The sequence below is a fragment of the Acomys russatus genome, chromosome 24 (assembly GCF_903995435.1).
Source record: "Acomys russatus chromosome 24, mAcoRus1.1, whole genome shotgun sequence".
Lineage (NCBI taxonomy): Eukaryota > Metazoa > Chordata > Mammalia > Rodentia > Muridae > Acomys > Acomys russatus.
Window position 1 is genome coordinate 46,119,122 of NC_067160.1, and position 19,210 is coordinate 46,138,331.

The window sequence follows — 19,210 nt, forward strand, 5'->3', positions numbered from 1 at the left end:
GTCACCTACCAGTTGCTGGGGGCAGGGTTATTCTGGAAAAGAGCAGTAGGTAGTGGAGTGTGTGCACTGTCCTTCCCATCTTGTCAGCAGAGATCAGTCAGTGTGTCGTTGCAGTTGCAGGGAGTGCATGGCCCCTATACCTGCTGCAATGCTGGCTTGTCTTCACGGGCAACAAGATCCACAGAGGGACATTCTCAGCTCTCTTCCCAAACCTCATTGGCATTGGACCAAATGAAACTCGTCCTAAGACTTCCCAGAAGGGGCTGGAGAGATGGTTCAGTGGTTAAGAGCACTGGCTGTTCTTCCAGAGGTCCTGAGTTCAATTCCCAGCACCCACATGGCAGCTCACAACCATCTATAATGGGATCTCATTCCCTCTTCTGTATACATGAAAAACAGAGCACTCATATACATGAAATAAATAAGTAAATCTTTTTTTTTATTTTTTAAAAAGTGCCCAGAAATTCATCCATCACAGACTCTGATGGGGCAGGGAAGGGGGCATCCTTTCCTCTGAGGCTCCATCTTGGTTTTCAGAGATGACAGCTCAGAATAATCCATCTACCCATAGTGTCAGCAATGAAAGTAGAAGCTGGGGGCTGGAGAGATGGCTCAGAGGTTAAGAGCACTGTCTGTTCTTCCTAAGGTCCTGAGTTTAATTCCCAGCAACCACATGGTGGCTCACAGCCATCTATAATGTGATCTGATGCCCTCTTCTGGCTTGCAGTTGTACATGCAGGCAGAACACTGTATACATAATAAATAAATCTTTAAATTTTGAAAAAAAAAAAAAAAGTAGGAAGCTGTCTGCTGCCCTAAACTGGGCTTTGTGCAGCACCCAATTGAGGCCTACTGGAGGACCGGACGTAGGGATACCCTGGGAGCCTTTCTGCTTAAATTCCAGATAGCATATCCATATGCTGTATGGTAAATGGTGGTATTTCCTTGACAAGCAGGACACTGGTAGCCCAGACATAGAGAATTTCTGCCCAAGCCTTCTGGGCTACCTACCCTAATGCTCACAGTGGACCTGTGGGGCCTTTCCAACTCACTCCTTCTTGGGGATTTCCCCATGCTCATCCTTAGGTCCGACCACCTCGTCCACATGTCGTCAGAAGACCCAAGAGCAACATCACTGTGGAAGGCCGAAGGACATCTGTCTCAAGCCCTGAGCAGTGAGTACTATTGGCCCCTCTCATCTCTCCCTAAGAACACAAAGAGCCAGAGCTTTGTAGTGACAAAGCGTGAAGCCTCAGCCTTCCTCTCTGAGGCACCCTTGAAATCCTGAGCAGGTGTTAAACAAGGAGGCCAGACAGGGAGCAGGGCTTGGTCATTGGTGTCAGAGTCTGAGCCTCGGCTGTCACATCAGCAAGAGGCCCCACAACAGGGAACCTGGACTGTGCTTGTGTGGTGAAGCGCAAAGGCACTCAGTCATACTGCAAAGGTTCCAGGCCTCTTACAATGAAGATGTAGAGTCCATAGGTGAGAAGAGGCTGCTTGTTTATAGCAAGGCCACCCTCATCGTCGGCCTGCTGCTGTTCAAGATCCCCATGGCTTGAGTTTATACACACCACGTCCTTGCCCTTAGCCTCTCCTGGGCCCTTTGCTCTGCTGTGCTATTAGGGCTTTTCTTCAACATCCCCTATGACCTGAAGTTCCTCAGGGCACTCCAGGACCCAGCCTCGAACCGACTTTGGTCATATCCCGAGTGACAGATAGATGGAGTGACTGAGCCTGCTCTGTCAAAAGCTACAGACAACTCTAACTCCAGAGCCACCTGGAGAAAGTAGCACTATGTCTCCTGTGCTGGTGTCCATGGCCCTGAGCTCTGCCCAGACAGCGGGGCAGCTACTCACCAGCTTCCTGGGATGTCTTTAGAACAATACTTTAGATATCATGAGTCCGTCTGAGCCTAAGGTTGTGTGATGTCTGGGAGAAAATATCTGTCCTTTGTGTGGCAGGGAGGAATGCCCTTCTTTACAAAGAACTGGTGACCACGGAGAGGAAAGATTCCAAAACGTCAGGCTGTGGCATAGCCCAGGCAGTTCTCCCATGGTCCTCTCTATAGAACCAGACGTCCTGAACTTAACACAGAGAACACTAGAGTGGGAGAGTGTGTGTGCGTTTCTGGAGATGCTTGGATATGTGAGATTTTGAAGAGAAGATGCCTGAAGTTGGGAGGGTCTGACTTGGGCTGTGCACGTTGGCATGGTGGGAATATGCGGGACAGCGCCTTTGCTGTGGGTTGTCACTGCCCCCTTGTGGTGAGAATGCTGCATGGCTCTGGGCTGCCTCTTAAAAAGATTTCTCTTGAACGGGATGGAATTAGCCACCTCTTCATAACTGACCTTTTACAGTGTCCTGGGATAGAGGCCAAGGACCTGTAGTGAGTCATAATCTGAGGGTGTCCTTACACACACACACACACACACACACACACCAGACCGGCAGCAGTTCACATCCTATAGAAACACATTCCCACTTTGCAGTCCTGATTAGAGATTGGACTCACCAAGCACATTTATTTATGCTGTTCCTGTTCCAAACCCAGTGACAGGGGGTGATACTTTAGTGTGTGCAAAGAGCCAGTTGTGTCAAGAAGGTGGCTCTTCCTGGTAATTGCCTTAGCCGTGTCGGTATCACTTCAGTATTTTCGTGTAATGTGCCTGTCTTAGATTTCTTTCCAGAAAGCATCAGGTTGCGATGAGCTGGACAAGAGTGGGGGCTGGTTCAGAGGGCTAGCAAGCAACAGTGACAGGGATTAAAACAGAGGCTCACAGGCACACCTCACTGCAGCTCAGGCCAGGAGGTAGCAAGGGATGCTCTAAGACGTCATGGCTAGGGTTTCTTTTCACATTTTCTTAATGAGGACGAGGGGAGGCTGTGCTCTCATCATGCCAATGACATTTCTGGTGCCACCCGGGTGTTTTCCTGCAATCTTCCATGCTGCCATCCCTTACCCTTCCCCCATGCTCCTCCACTTCCAAATGCCATGTCACAACAGCACTTGGATGTGTTTCTCTCAACTGTCACCAGCTCCAGCTGGCAAGACCAACTTCTTGAAACACAGGCAGCATCCAGCGGAAAATATTTTAATAAAACAGACTCCTCAAATATTGTTCTGGAAGGAAAGAAAAACAGCGCCACCAATCTGTCAGTTTTGTGTTGGGAGAGTTCGGAAGAGGGGCTGGAAAGCAGAAGCCAGTCTCTGCTGGCTCTTTGTGGAGGGTGGTTCCCGCTGGCACACATGGACTGGGGCCAGGCCCTTTCATCCACTCTGACTTTTCTTCATCTCTCTGGGAGTATTGAAGTACACTGAGCTCTTAGAGGATTTGGGCTGCAGCTGAAGGGTGGTTCCATCCTTTACCTTCCTGCCCGGCCCTCACTTCCAGCAGAACATTCCAGTTATCTCTGTTCAGCAAGGTGGAGCATTTTAGGAGATGAGCACTCAGAGATGCACCAAGATCCAGCAGTAGTCAGCAGCACTCCTGTGAAGTCGGCTTCGTCCTCCTGCTGGCGTGTTTCTGTCCATTGCTCTGGGTGTACATTCATATGGCCATTCATTCAGTGGACATATTTGAAAACCTGCTAGGCACATGCTCATCTTCCTGAATTAAGGTTTCCTAGTCCCTTAAGGGTACTTCTTAGCATTTAGATAATCACTTCTAGGGGGAATGTCTGTTTTTCAGTCACCACTCAATGATTAATATGAGGTTAAGGGCTGGGGAAATGGCTCAGTCAGCATAAGGACCTGAGTTTGGATCTCCAGCACCCACACAAAAAATGGTGTGGTAGAACATACTGGCCAGCCAGTCTAGCCAACCAATGAGCAGTGGGTTCAGTGAGAGACCATCTCAGACCAGTAAGGGAGAGAGCAATAGGGGTATCAGCCTCTGCACACATGCACACCTGCATGTACACATGCACACAAACATTGTATAAACACACTCAAAACAATGAAAAAAAACAATACTATTAGCTGCTCTTTTCTCTCCATGAAGCATTAGTCCCTCCTATTATTATTCTAATAAGCCTTAATCCATCCCATTGTTTTTTCTAAGAAGCAATAGCTCCTCCCACTATTATTCAAAGCAGGAGATGCTAGTCAATAGGATTTTCTGTCCTCTGTCCCGCAGTGGGGGGGGGGGGGGGGGGAGGAACATAGTTGGAAAGTAGTAGGGCCAGGTAAGTTCTGCTTCCTCCCCCTTGCCTTAGCACGGGACCTATGTGGGCCCTTGGCAGTCTAGCTTTGCCCAAAGATACTGCTGCTCTGTGTCTCAAGACAGCTGGCCCAGCTTGCCAGCCCACTTCCCGGCTTCCATGGAGCCTGGAATTGGGAACTGAGGCCCCTTGCTTGTGCTGTCACAAAACAGTCTCAAGAGCCTGAGTATTTCCACTTGGGGAGGGAGAAAGCCGCAACATTGGCTGGATCCCACACCCCTTAGGCTAGTGGCAGGTAGGTGCTGCTGTTCCAGGTTCTTGATGGGGAAGTTGAGGCTCAGGCCACAGCTTTACAGTAATGCCAAAGTCTTAAGGCATGACCAGCGCAACCGCCTCGCTGGCCCCGGCTTCTCCACCATCTAGCCTTTCTATTCAGAACCTGATTATACTTTGGCCATGAGTGCAAAGAGGGTCAGTAGGTCACACTTCCCCTTGTTAGCGGTGGCCTTGGTTCACAGCCAGAGCATGCCTAGTTGTCAAGCCCCAAAGTATTTCCACCCAGCTTGCCAGGTGTTAGGGAATCCCCATGCAACTTGCTTCTCAGCCAGAGCCCATGGCCGGCTCTGAGAGCATTGTGATCAGTCTCACCCACCCCCACAGGTCTCCAGACTGAGACTGAGGCAAGGGCCCAATGACCACAGTGGTGTGCAGGTGTCAGTCTCGTGTTCCCTAATAAAAGGCTGCAATGGGATCAGGGACAGTAGCCCCGACTGAGTGACTGAGGAACATCATCTGGATATGGTTCCTCTTCATGGTGTATTGGTAGGGCCACCTTATGGGTACTGGGGTTAGGGACTTACATATCACAGTGCCCTGTTCTGACCACCTTCCCTCCAAGCTCTCTGGACTGCAAAGCTTGTCTCCAGTCTCATGGAGACGCACATTCTGCTGGCCACAACCTATTATTTAAGTTCCCTTGTACTAAACAAAGAAGAGCCCAGATTCAGCCACCAGGGTTTCACAGCCCACTCACCTCTCCCAGCAGATCTACAGGAAGTCTGCGCTTTTTAAGCAGTTTTGTTGTTAGAAGCATACAGCAGCCGTAGAAACAGCCTAGAGGTCAGGAAGGATAAAAGTTCACTTTAAGCCCCACAACTTTGATTCAGCTACACATAAGTATCTGTGTAGAGTCTCCTCCAGGTTTTGCCTAGTCATGTTTTTGGAGCTCCCCAGTCTGTGATATCCGACTATATGGACTTATCTCCTGTGTCTTGATAACTTCTGTCATTTGTGGCTACAGGAGTGTGTATGGAGGGGGCATTTCTCCTTAGCCTTGCCCCTATACTATACTATCCCTTTAGCTTTTATTCCCAAGATTTCATTCATAAGAAGAATGCTGGGGTATTACCCCTGCTTGCTGAGCTTTCTCTCATTTTCAATCACTATAAGATGTGGGCCTGACACTACCATTAGCTGAGAGCTATGTGTTAGGCACTTTACACATGACATTTCACTGCGTCCTCATGAGAAGTTGGGAGGTGGGAGACATGAGCTCTGTTTTATAGTAATGGCTGAAAGTTGAAGAGTCTGACCCTGCCCTTGGCCATGTAGTTAGAAGCAGAGCTGGGCTTCAGTGCTACCTCTTGATGACTAAGCCAGTACACCCGCCCATCAGTGCTGAAGAGGATGCCTGTCCAACTCAGTGAACAGGAAACACACTGCCTAGCGCATTGCCTACCACCTCTGAGGTGCCAAGGTTTCTGCACCACCTGAGAGTATCCGGAGAAGCCACAGTCACATCCTAAATTAGGGGGCACATGTCCTCACCTCTTCAGCAACTGCCCATTTCAGTCCTCTAATGCCCAGATGTTTGCCTGTGACCACAGACTTTCCTTCCCGTGCTCCAGGCTCCAGTGTGAACCTACACTGTGACTTTGACTCACAAACCAGTGCTTATACAGACTTCTCCTCAAAGGTGTTTCCTGAATGGAGGAACACAGGAGTTGGTGAAGGAAGGTGCCTGCTGCTTACAGTCCACTAACCCTGGAGATCAAGCTGGTGCCAATAAACAACCACAGACACCTAACAAGCACTTACTACATGCCAGGTGTGCATGGCCTGTGACTGTGAAGCTGCTAGGAGCTGCTACCAGCCCAGAGCAAGTCAAGTCTCCGGGATGCCAGCTGGGCCTGGGCCCCAGGGGGGCAGGGGCAGCTGTCTTGGTGCTACCACCCTGGCAGGCTGCCAATACCCACTGCCTGAGCAACCAGAAGTCCAAACAAACACCCTCACAGAAGGTCACAGACCCAATTAGCAGAGAGGCCTATGACCTGACTCACTGCCCTCCCCAGTGGATTCTGGGTGGTAGAGACAAAGAGAATCTTGAAGCCAGATGAGACGCTGGAGCCAGGACTGGAAAAGCAAGAACCAACAGGAGCCTTCATCCAAGAGTGTTCAAGCTGCGAGGTCTCTATCTCACTGACAATGGCTGACATGACTGGAGACAGCAATAGCCCTTTACTGGCTCTTCATTTGACAGTGCAAAGGTCTTGGCTAACCTCCCTGCACCCAGCTGGGACAGTATGAGCCCCTCTCAAACACAAAGGCTTCTAGCAGGTGGAGCAGCTTGCCCTGAGACTGAGTCACACACCTAGCTCTGCCATGAGCAGTCCTGCTGCCACCATGGCCTTCTTGCAGGCAGGGTTTTTCTGAGGGTGAAAGGCTGAGTCCACACAGCATTGGTGTCTCCAGACTCCCCTTCCCCACCACCACAGCCTCATTCAAGAATCGTGAGCCAAGGGCACCCCCCAACTCCTGCTGTCTCCTGGCAGAGCCAGTCTCCAAGGGAGTGGAAGGACCTAGATTCTTGCTGATGACAGTAGAAATGATCACTGACAGCAGACTACCCCTTGTTCTGTTGGTGACTGTTGATGGCAATGACCCTCCTTCTTCAGCAGATAGTCATGAAGCTGAGAACAAAGGCCACTGTGCACTAGTTCCTCCCTCAGCACAGCAGCTCTTACTCTGGCTGCCTCAGGAGCAGCTCCGGGTCCAGCTCCCAGAGGTACCCAGCCTCAGTGCTGAGCCCCGTCTTTTTTCAGCCACTGCCAAGCCTGTGATCAGGGCACTGGCCCTGTATCATGGGATGAAGAGATATGGAAACTGTAGGTAAGGCTGGCTGGCTGGGATGCAGCCAGCGAGGACCACTCATGGAGTTGTCCTACATCGCCCTGTGAAGCCACATGGGGGCAGTAGCTGAGGGCTCAGTACTTACTAGGCACTGCAAAGCCTGGTGAATGCTTCACTCCCTGCCAACAACCCTTTTGCAGAGAGCTCAAGGTCCAAGGAGGTAAGGAGACTTTGCCAAGGTGTCTGGAAAGAAAGGAAAAGGAGGTAGAAAGTGGACAGGCTGGCCTTCTCCAGTGCCTTCCTACACATGTTACCAGCAGTGTCACCAAGAAACAAAAAGTAGCCAGACCATTTATGAAGTGAAGACCCTTTGTGCCGGAGCGAAGTGATTCTTCTAAAAATGATCATGGTGTCCCTTCTTCATTACCTCAGGAGACCACGGCCTGGATGATTTCCCCCCATCTTTATCTCAAGTGCATTTAAATGTCAATTAAATTTGAAACATCTACATTTGTCAGCACTTCATTTCGGGCCAGCGTGACGTGCGGCTGATTTGTCCATGCGATGTGACACATAAAAAAACTCTCGAGATGTAGATCTTCCTCATTAAAAAATAAGCCAGTGCGATCCTGGAGCAGCAGAGAGTGCAGAGCACATCCCAGCTTCCTGACACCGTGTCTCTGACATGGTATTTAAAAAGGAACAGCCTCGCCTGTCACCACTGTCACACACGCGTGCTAACCAGCGACACGTTAAACCAAACATTAGAAAGGCCTCAGGAGTCATCCACATGGGAACTCCACTGCAGGGTGGACAAGGAAGGGGCAGCAGGGGATGATAGGTCCAAGCCGTGATAGACAGAGCCTTTCTCTCACACGGTGACATCACAGCCCTTGCTGGGTAGCCAAGTTCAGTGAGGCCTGCCTTTTCCCAGACAGCCCCTTTGTGTATAATAAAATCCAGGCAAATGGTGGGGGGCAGACTGCAGGGTAGTAGCTGAATTGGGTTAATGAGGAAAGAGGTACATTTTTTTTTTTTTATTCTGCCTTAAGCTAATAAAAAATTTAAACCTGGACATTTTCGATGGTTCATCCTTTATCCCTGACAAATATCTGACTGTATCTTTCATGGGGGAACATGAGCAGCTGAATTTAAATAAGTTTATTTTGAAGCCTCACCTTTCATTAAAAGGGGAAGGGGAAACCCCCTACCTCTCATTTCATTGTTTCAGCTCCAGGAAACAGGTGGCCAGACCCTGTGGTGTTTAGAGACAGGCGAATCCAGTTTCCAGTCCAGCCCTACCTTCAGCTGCTGTGTGACCCCAGGCAAGGCACTCCCCATCTCTGAGCTTTGGCTTCTTTGTTATGAAGAATTAGTGAGAAATTGTATGGACAGCATGTGAACTGTTTTTTGAGTCATCACCATTCTTGTGGTCTAGACATGACAAAGCTCTGATTGACCAAATCACACGGCACATTTCACCTCAGTGCTTGTCACTCGAGAAGCAATGATGTGCTGTGAGCACGCAAGCCTGGCCTGGCCAACAGAACCAGCTGGAGGCAGCTAGCTTGTAGATGGAAAAGTGGAACCCCCTCTCCTTCTGCTTCCTGCATTCACAGCACGTAGAAGGCCCTGGGTGATAGAGGTGCACATTGCTGCAGGACTTCAGTGACACCAAAGCCCTCCCAGCAGAAACGCTCCAGGCTCACCGGGAATGTGACAGATTTAGTGGTGGTCAGCCACCATCTGATCTGTGCCAGAGAAGGGGCCCATGCTTTACATGGGTGTCAGAGAGACATTCACAGTGAAGCTGAGAGTTACCAAACACTTCGCTCTATATGACCCACATCATGTGTGCACCCATGTCTTGTGTGTACCCATGTCAGTGCTGGGACCTTCAGGATAGCCTGAGCTAGAGCCCCTAAGTTGCTTCTTGGCTTGGTTATCTGCTCATTTTTCTCTCCTTCATCAGTAGTCCCCAGTGCCCAGCTAGCTCTAGATCTGTTTAAACGCAGGCAGGAAGTGCCCTTTGGGTAGGCCGGTGCCCAGACAAATGGGGAGGTGGCTAGACAGCTGCATGTTAGGTTGCTGTGCTGAGAGCAACTTCAAACAATGGGGACCACAGCACTGCCCACCCCAGAGCCTGTGGTGTTAACCCGAACCCTGTCTTGAGGCTTCTGCGCTTAGTCCTGTATACCCTGTGTCTAATCATCTCATGGGGCAGGTAGGGAATGCAAAGAGGAGGCACAGCTTTCAGAGCCCTAAAGTGATGAAAAGATCTGGGAAATGTGTTAGGTGCTCCAGAAGGAGAAGGAGGGCAATCCCCAGCATGCCAGCCCTCATTCCTTCAACTACAAACCTTCATCCCACTAATGTGGGCCCCACGAGGAAGAAAAGCAGCAATGGCCGCGCCACTGGCCTTGAGCTAAGTCAGGGACAGAATTGCAGATTAACTAAGATCCGTGAGACACAAAGACCCGATAGCCAGGGAGAGCTAGGGACCCCAAGTCCTTCCTAGGGGGGTGACATTTGTGTCAGGTCTTCAAGATGGAAGAACAGTCAGTGTGCTGGCATAGACAGGCACAAAAGCTGAGTGCCAAAGGATGTCTACTCAAAGATAATTCTCCAGTGTAGTGCTGGGGATAGGTGGGAAGGGGCCTCAGGGCTTGGCCCTGCAGCCCACCCATACCCAGCATGCACCTCAAGCTGTCCAGAGTGGAGTGAAAATGCTGGGCTTCCTGCCCCACAGCAGCTGGAAGCTGCCCTAAGCTAGAGAGAGAGAGCAGTTTACTTCCGAATCCCAGTATTCCTCCTCACCCCTTCTGCAGTAGGTTAACTTGTCCCTTCTAGTCAGCCTCATGGGCTATGAAGGCAGCAGGGACCTAATTTTGTGCCAGGCCAAAAGAGACGTGTTTCTTTCTGCACAACCTCCTACCACCAGCATCCTTCCACCCCCAGTCCTTCTCCAGTTGTGGAAGAGCTGCACCTGCCCCCCCCCCCCCCCCCCGCTCCTGGTGCGTGACCCTGGGCTAGCCACAACCTCCAGTTTGAGGGCAAAGCTCGTGTCCAGCCTGCAGGGACAGGGAAGAAAAATGAGGATGCACAGCAGGAAGTGCTGTGGCCATGGATAGTTCTGGGCACTACTTCAAATAGTAACAGGTTAGCTCTAGGAATGGTGGGGTCACAGCACTGGTTACCCCAGAGCCCTCCCCAGCCTCCTGTCAGGCCTTTCATGTACTCCTTTCGAATGTGTCGCCCTTCCCTAAATAAAACCTGAAAAGAATTTCAGTGTGGAAAGTGCAGGAAGGCTGCTTCTGAGGACAGATGGCCCTGATACCCCATGTCTCCTCACTGTCTCCCCAAAACTTCACTGTTCCCTCTCAGGCCCAGCCACAGAGGTGTTAGCTGTAACAGCATCCATGGTGGGGCCAGGATTTGAACCTGTCACAGTTTGGGCTCTCCTCTCCTGGGCCAGTGGCCTCTCATGGCACTGCTGGTCAGTATATAATTGATAGGAGCCAGGTGCGGATTCTCTAGGCTGGGTGTGTGTTTGTTTATAGAGCTAGAGTGCACAGGTGGCTGACAAGGGAGATATATTTTTTATAACAATGAATATTTAATTTAAACATCACAGATGAAAAAGACTCTCTGAAGAAGCATCCGAGGGAGACTCCAGAGAGGGCAGCTAATCAGAAAAGGGTCTTCTTGGGGTTGCTTCCACATTGCTCACTTTTTTCTTAACTTTTTCCTGACTGATTATTGAAGTAGAGATATGCATGCTATAGAAAAAGAAAAAGAAACAGAAGGCGAGGTCACCCTCCAGCCAGTACTAGAATTTAAGCACTTGCTTTTCCAGTCTTTCTCCTGTGCACAATATCCTCAGGGAACCAGTCCAGATGCCAAAATCCAGAATGCTCATGCCTGGTCTATGAAATGGTATAGTGTTTTCAGAGAGCCCATGCACACCCTACTATATGCTTTAAACCATCTCTAGGTTACTTTTTATGACTAATCCAATGTGCATGCAGTGTAGATGCTCATGAGCTGTGTTGGGTGAATAACATGACGGGAGAACAGACTGCACATGCTCAGTACAGATACAATGTTTTCCAAATATTTTGTTTGTTTGTTTGGTTGGTTGATTGATTGATTGATTGATTGATTTTCTCTGTGTACCCTTGGTTGTTCTGGAACTCACTCTATAGACCAGGCTGGCCTCAAATCAGAGATCCACCCACCTCTGCCTCCCTGTGCTAGAATTAAGGATGTGCGCCACCACACAGCCATTTTGAACTTACAACTGATGTAATCTGTAGAGATGGAGCCTACAGATGTGGGGAGGCCAGTCATAAAAATGGCAACTGTGTCATGTCTTTAAATTCCCTTCATTAGCATTATATGTAATGAGAAGAGAGCATTTGGCCAGCAGTACCCAGTTTCACTTGCTGGGAGTGTTTTAGTACTTTAAACAGAGAGCAGTCAACATTCATTGTTTAACTTAGTTAGCCTACTGGAAGTGGTTAACCAGGACAGACATTTCTGGTTGAGAATTCAAGGCCCTTGACACACGTGGCAAACCCAGCTTCCTCTCTGCTTGGAACCAGGCTCCTTACCCAAGTGGGTGCCCTGGGACCTTCTCCCCACCTTGTGCTCTCATGGTACCCTAACTACCTCTTCTTTTCTCTCCTGTCCAGCCTGGTAAAGCCCTTGCGACACTATGCTGTCTTCCTCTCTGAAGACTCCTCTGATGAGGAATGCCGCCGGGAAGAGGCCCCCAGCACTGGCTTCTCTGAAAGCCGCTTCTTCTCTGCTCCCTTTGAATGGTCTCTCCCCTCTTTCCAGCTCCTTGGGCTCAGCCTGGTGACTCTTAGGGTGCAAGGGGGAGCATGGGGGACTGGGGCTGCTTGCTGCCATGGGGAGAAAAGTTCCTGGGTGTCAGCTTGCATGGTGGATGCCATGTCTACAGGCCTTCTCAGGCTCCTATTGAGCCAGCCCCAGAGGGCTGTGACAGCAAAGGTGACAGGTGAGACTGGAGCATCAGTCCCCATTCCTTACAAGGGGAAATAACTTGATTACTTGATTAACAGAACTAGTAACCACAGTAAGCCTGACTACTGAACCTCTTTTTTCAGTGCACCTTAGAGGAAGGCAGGTGTTAAGTAAAATGCTGACTTAATTACATGAAACATGTGTTAACGCCAACATATCAGCCATGAGTGGTGATGCTCATCTTTAGTCTCAGCACTTGGGAGGCTGATGTAGAAGAACTGTGAGTCTGAGGCTAGCCTGGGCTGCATAGCAGGTTCCAGGCCAGTCTGAGCTAGACACAAAATCCTGCTGTTTTCCCTCCCAATATATACATGTGTGTGTGTATATATATGTATAATATATGTAATATATATATGTTATATATATTATACCTGACTTTCTTTAAATTAATTTCATCTTAATTATGTTAACTTATAACCCAAGCTACATACAAATTACAAACACCCCCCCCCTTTTTTTTTAAAGAGTAAGAAGGTACATCTTACATACAAATATTCTTCCCAGGAGCTCAGGGGCGTGACCACAACCTACCTGAGTGCTAGCTCCTGGCCACGTCACAGTCAGGGGCCTTGTCTCCTCCAGCATCCCTACTGCTTCAGCTCCACCCTCCGCCCTAATCTCTAACTTTAGCAAGTTCCCAGCATCAGACCTCCCTGTGGCTTCATCCTGGACCTTCTAAATCCAAGGTTGCTCTGCTGTCTGTTTTTTCCTGCTGCCAGCTCACTGCGACATAGCAGTGTTGAGTCCCCTTTAGCCGCCGGTCCCTGAGCTTCACATGCACCTTTTCAGTAATTCATTTTCTCTTTGATCTTTTTCTTTTAAATTTTTTAAGAATCTGCTCTTTCTCAGTGGTAATGTCTATGCTATCACAGGTTTAATATGTCCACTGATATAGTTATTACTAGTTTGAACAGAGAGAGCTACTAAAACAACACATGTTCATCTGAGTGGCAGCCCTAAACCACCCTGCAGGAAAAGCAACCTGCTTGAGTGACACACACACACACACACACACACACACACACACACACACACACACACACACACACACACGTACTGGGAATGGAACCCAAGGCCTCACATGCTGGATGTTCTACTACTGAGACACAGGGAGCCCAAATGTTTCCTTATCTAGGCAATAGTTAAAATTCTCTTCTTTGGGGCCAGGTGTGGTGGCGCACACCTTTAATCCCAGCAGAGGCAGAGGCAGGTGGATCGCTGTGACTTCGAGGCCAGCCTGGTCTACAAAGTGGGTCCAGGACAGCTAAGTCTACACAGAGAGACGCTGTCTCAAAAAACCAAAAAAAAAAAAAAAAAATTCTTCTTTATCCTGGGCCCAGAGTGAGTTTAAAAAGGAGCTGTCTCAACCCTAATCCACAACAGGAAGGGTTAAAGTAACTGTGCCCTTGTGTTCAGGACTCTAACTCATTCCTTTGTGCTCAGACTAAAGGCTCTCAAGTTCCTTGGTCAGAGTGACGGAAGGGCTTGGAGAGACTGGAACTTGGCTTCTGTTCTGCCCCTTGCTGGGTGTTGTGAAGCTCAGAATGAGTTTCTTCATGTCCTCACCTGTAGTGTAGGGTGTAAGTCCCAGCAATGTCTGATGAATGGAGCTGGGGCTGCCTCCCTCATCATCTTTCCGTGGGCCTTTGTGTCACCATGCTTGCGACCAGCAGGTGGAGCCCTCCACCCACTTCACCACAGTCCCGGCAGGCGCTGCCTCCCTACACACCAGTGATGCCCTGAGGCTCAGAGGGAAAACAAAAGGAACCAGCTGTTGTTATTTATACCCAGCTTATCAGAAGGTTGTGATGTGACAGCCATGCATGCCTAGGTGGTTGTCACCAGCTCTGCATACCCTTTGTACTTGCTCAGAGAACCACCCACCACTGGAGCAGCTGAGATTCACAAAGACTAACTGATCCATCCAGGTCTCCCCACCCCACCTCCCCACAAAGGATGAAACCAGGGCTCAAACAGAAGTCATACAAGCTGAGGCTTAGAAGGGTCCCTAGAGATTCTAGTGGATAGGCATGCTCTGGACCTTACTCTGAAGCTAAGGTTGGTCACCATACACGGAGTAGGAAGATCAAAGAAATGCATGTGCCCGCCTGCAATGCCCCCTCCACTCCTGCCTGGTTTGTATGTGTTACATACAAAGACCTTGGGCTCTAGGGCACTTCATGGTCTCCTCAGAGCAGATGGGAGGCACAGCGTCCTGCCCAGGGCACCAAGCACACTCAAGAACCCAATCCAGCCCCAGAAAACCTCAAAACATTGGTCCTGGGGCTAGAACCACTTGCTGCTCCCAGATGCCCTAGAGGAAAATTCAGCTTGCCCTGTCTCCTCCCAGGCCCCAGCCGTACCGGACATTGAAAGAATCAGACAGCGCAGAAGGTGATGAAACAGAGAGTCCAGAGCAGCTGGTGAGAGAGCCCTGGGGACTCATCCCTGCTCCACCTGACAGAGCTGCCAGCATTGACCTTCTAGAAGATGTTTTCAGCAGCCTAGACATGGAGGCACCATTGCAGCCTCTGGGCCAAGCCAAGAGTTTGGAGGATCTCCGGGCTCCCAAAGATTTGCGGGAACAGCCAGGGAGCTTTGATTACCAGGTATGGTGGGAGTGCAGCACAGTAGTAATCGGGTGTCTCCTGCTCCGGAGGAGGGTCCTCCGAATCCCAGGGAGACAGGAGATCAGGGAGACCTCCCCCACACCCCACCTTTGTCTTGTCAATACTCCAGCCCCACCCTGTTGCGAGCAGCACACCAGCTGCTGGCTATCAGGGAAGCCATCATGTTAGCACAGCAGGGGGTGTCTGCCTGCCTCCATTCTTATCTGGGGGGGGGAGCTACAAGGCTTGTCCAGGCCCACCAGGGCTCCTTGATCAAACTCCTGGGTTCTGGGTTGGTTCTCCCAGTGTGACTATCGGCCACCTCCCATCTCTGGGCTTCACAGACCATCCCACATGCTGGGAGGGACTTGCTGAGGTCAAATGGCCTACAAGTGGCAGGCATAGTCAGGACTCAAATACAGTCTCTCTTCCCTGGTTTATATGCCTTCAGCCAGGCCTGGCGCCATACTTGCCCCTTTGAGGGTGACCAAAGATACCACAGACTCTGAGCAACAAAGAGGCCCGAGCCATTTTAGGTGGTCACAGATGAAGACATTTTCCTGAAACTGCTTGGCAATCACAGGCTTTTGTAAAAAGACAGAAATTCCTCTGAATTCCCGTTGTGGGACATAATAGGGCTTGGAGCCCAGCTAGGTCTGGGTCTCTGCAGGTGTCCTGAGAACCTGTAACTCCTCCTGATCCCAGGAGCCATGTGCCTCGTATGCAGAAAGGTTGGGAATGGGCCAGCCTGTGATCATCACTCCCTCCCTCTTCCCCCACAGAGGCTGGACCTGTGCAGAAGTGAAAGGGGCCTTGGCATGGCTGCAGCTTTGAAGCTTCCTCATCCATACACTAAGCTCTGGAGTCTGGGTCAGGATGACATGGCCATCCCCAGCAAGCCCTCCACCACCTCCCCTGAGAAGCCCTCAGCTCTGCTGGGTATTTCCCCAGCCCTGCCTCACAGACCCCAGAACCAGGAAGGCATCTTGAGCCCCAGCGTCAAGGAGGAGGCTCCCATCTCAGCTCTGGGCAGCATCACTATTCCCCGGCCACAAGGCAGAAAGACCCCTGAGCTGGGCATCGTGCCTCCACCACCCACTGCCCGGCCAGCCAAGCTCCAGACTGCTGGCGGACCACTTGGTGACTTCTCTTCAGAGCCACTACAGATGGACCAAGAAAGGCAAGCTGCCCTGAGCCCAGCCCCCTTGTCAGGGCTGCTCCCCAGTGCTGCCTCACAAGGCCCCACGGAACTTCTACAGCCACTCAGCCCAGCCCCAGGAGCTGCAGGCACAGGCACTGATGCCCTACTTGCCCTCCTGGACCCACTTAACACAGCCTGGTCAGGCAGCACCATCGCACCACATCCTGTCACCCCCAATGTGGCTACCCCATTCCCCCCGCAGCTCAGCTTTCCCTCCACAGTGACACCCACCCCTTTTGCACAGCCACCACTCAATCCCTTTGTCCCATCTATGCCTGTAACACCACCCACCATGGCCCTGGGCTCTACACCAGCCAGGCATTTTGGGACCCCTCCAGCATCCCTGGGGCCAGCATATATGCCCAGTATCCTATTGTCTGGTTCTGGCTTCTATGCCCCTCACAGGTCTCAGCCCAACCTGTCTGCTCTCTCCATGCCCAACCTCTTTGGCCAGATCCCCATGGGTACCCACACTAGTCCCCTGCAGCCACTTGGGCCACCAGCCGTTGCCCCCTCCAGGATCCGAACATTGCCTCTGCCCCGCTCAAGTACCAGGGCTGCTGAGGCCAAGCAGGGGTTGGCCCTGAGGCCTGGTGAACCCCCACTGCTGCCTCCCAGAACCCCCCAGGGTCTAGAGCCGACCCTGCAGCCCTCTGCTTCTGCACAGGCCAGAGACCCCTTTGAGGATTTGCTACGAAAAACCAAGCAAGATGTGAGCCCGGCCCCGACCCCGGCTCCAGAGCCAGCCCCCACCTCCGTGGAGCAGCTCCGCAGGCAGTGGGAGACCTTCGAGTGAGCAAGCTTGTGCCACTGTTCAATACCGTGCCTCCCCTATGTCCTATTTCTGACCAGGTTCCACTGGGGCAAAGGGACTCTTTCTGCCCCCTCAGCTCCACAGCCCTTCTCTGAGGCCTGGCCCTGAGAATGGTACCGTCCCAGAAAAGCTGCCTGCCATCCTCCTCAGCACCCTGTTTTGCACTATATGTCAACTGGGACAACCATATCCTACCACCTTTCCTCCTAGAGCCCAAGAAGAGTCACGAAGCCCAAGGCTGCTCCCAAGCCCAGCTCTCCTCCTCTGCTGGGCACATGTCAGTAACACACTGTGTGAACACATCTTTGGGGCTGACACAAGTGTTTGGGAAGAAATAAGGACCACTCATGGGGCTGGTATTTCTCCCTGGTGGTCACCTTCAAAACTCTCTAGCAATATACTCTTTCCTGTCTTTGCCTAACCACCAGACTTGAGTTGTTACTGGGAACCTAATGGCTGGCAATCCCAGCTCTAGCCAGCCCTTCCAGGGGTTGGAACACCAGCAACTCTGATTTATAAGAGAACTCCCAAATCTGAGTCTTAGGAGCTGCCTTCAGCTCTCTGCCACCCTCTTCACTCTGGGCTTTCATGTCAATCAGAGCTCAGGCTCAGCCTCCTACATCTTAGGGTTCTATGGGCAGAGCTGGGCAACAGTGACCCAGATTCCAACTCAAAGGACAAACTTCCTGCCACAAAGGGGGAAGCACAGATGTTTGGGCTTCTGGGTCAGGACCAGGTGGGGCCCTAGGGCCCCCCAGATGCCCCTGGAGTGAATACAAGTGGCCTCTAAGCCTGAGGCAAGTGGGGACCTGGAAGCCAGCCCCATTGTTTCCAGCTTCTCGCCAGTGCAGAAATTCCTGAGGCCAAGTCACCAAAGTTATAATGAAATGTTCTGTTATTGTTTCTTTGATCTTCTTTTCCTTTTTACCTTATTGATTTGATGAATCTTGAAAATTGATTCCTTTCAATAAACCAAGGTAAAACACAGCCTAACCTTTTAAGAAAACATCCATCAGAGACATGCAGGAAATTGTGCACATTTGACCTGATTTCTCATTTCCTACATGTGAATGATCAGACAGCTACCCCAGGATTTCTGATGGGTACAAGGGGGGTTGGATCATTGGAGGTCCCTGTCACTCTAGGGACCCCTCTCTGTGCCTAAGAGGTTGCTTATGGGTCCCTGAGGCATAGACCCGAGATGCATCCTTCCCCAGAGCTCTGTCTTGGGTGTGTCCTTAGCTACTGGGGAGTGGAATCTCTCCTAGGTCATAGGAACCCTCCTGGCATTCTGGTGCTCCAGGACAGGTCTCAGTTCCACTTCTTCCATCCCAGCAAATTCCAGGCCCACTCAAGATGAGGTCGATGGGGTAACAAGGTGTCAGACAGCCTGGGAAGTGGTCCACTGGGGGCCAGTGCACATGTTGGCTCTAATCTGTCTGGGTAGACAGATTGCAGACAGACTGAATTTGCAAACCCAATGATGAACTCTGTGTGTGGTCAATAAAATTGGGGAGAGGGCTGTGGCCCCGAGTCCTTGAAGGAACTCTAGGGGATAGGAACCCTGAGCAGGCACTTAACCATCTTCACCAGCCACCGTGCAGAAGTAGAGGCCACTGTACTGAAGCCTATGTCCACTTGGGGCTGAGCCACTTGCATTTTCCCTCCCAGGGAGAGGATTTCAGATGGGTCGGTGTGGCAGGACTACAGGGTCTCAGCCAGAACAGCATCTGCCCCCAAGTGAGTACTTCCCTAGGCCATTCTGCTGACACTGAAGTGGAACTAGAGTATTTTGCTATGTTGGCATGCCACAGGAAACATCTTAGGAGCTGGCAACTGCCACAGTTCACCCAGGAACCTATGGGTAAGAGCCAAGCAGACCTCTTAGCTTAGCATCCAGGGTCTCATGTCAAAGCTCCTACTGAGCTCCTGGTGCCCCCAAGTCTGTACCTTAGGGAAGTGACTGAAACCTTGAAACATCCAGCTTCCTTGTGTAAAGTCACCTGGCATTTGCACATGAAAACCCCAGTGAGGGGGCACTGACCCAGTAAACAAGGATGACAAAGTCAAGGAGCTCTGGGAAGCTCAAGGGAGCCTAGACCTGCATTCCAGGGCCCTGGGGCAAGGGAGGTCAGACGTCAGGCAGTGAGTATCCACAGGATGTATCGTCTGCTTCTGCAGCCTGAGCGCCAATGCAGAAGCTGTGTGTCCTGGGCACTGTTGTTTGGCACACGACTGAGGCCTTCC

General features: G+C 50.9%; 1 protein-coding gene across 7 annotated transcripts in view; it reads left to right on the forward strand.

The window, feature by feature from the left end:
- Window positions 1–17,115, forward strand: part of Dennd1a (DENN domain containing 1A) — a 488,183-nt gene extending 471,068 nt beyond the window's left edge. For 4 of the 7 annotated variants that reach the window (XM_051166832.1, XM_051166833.1, XM_051166834.1 and 1 more), the window contains 4 exons: window positions 1,087–1,175; window positions 11,985–12,113; window positions 14,690–14,948; window positions 15,731–17,115. In XM_051166832.1, coding sequence (XP_051022789.1) covers window positions 1,087–1,175; window positions 11,985–12,113; window positions 14,690–14,948; window positions 15,731–16,945 — 1,692 coding nt within the window. In that variant the 3' untranslated portion in view covers window positions 16,946–17,115. The remainder of the gene's footprint in view (window positions 1–1,086; window positions 1,176–11,984; window positions 12,114–14,689; window positions 14,949–15,730) is intronic. The other 3 variants (XM_051166835.1, XM_051166837.1, XM_051166838.1) reach the window with 1 other exon arrangement.
- The last annotated feature ends 2,095 nt before the right edge of the window (window positions 17,116–19,210 follow it).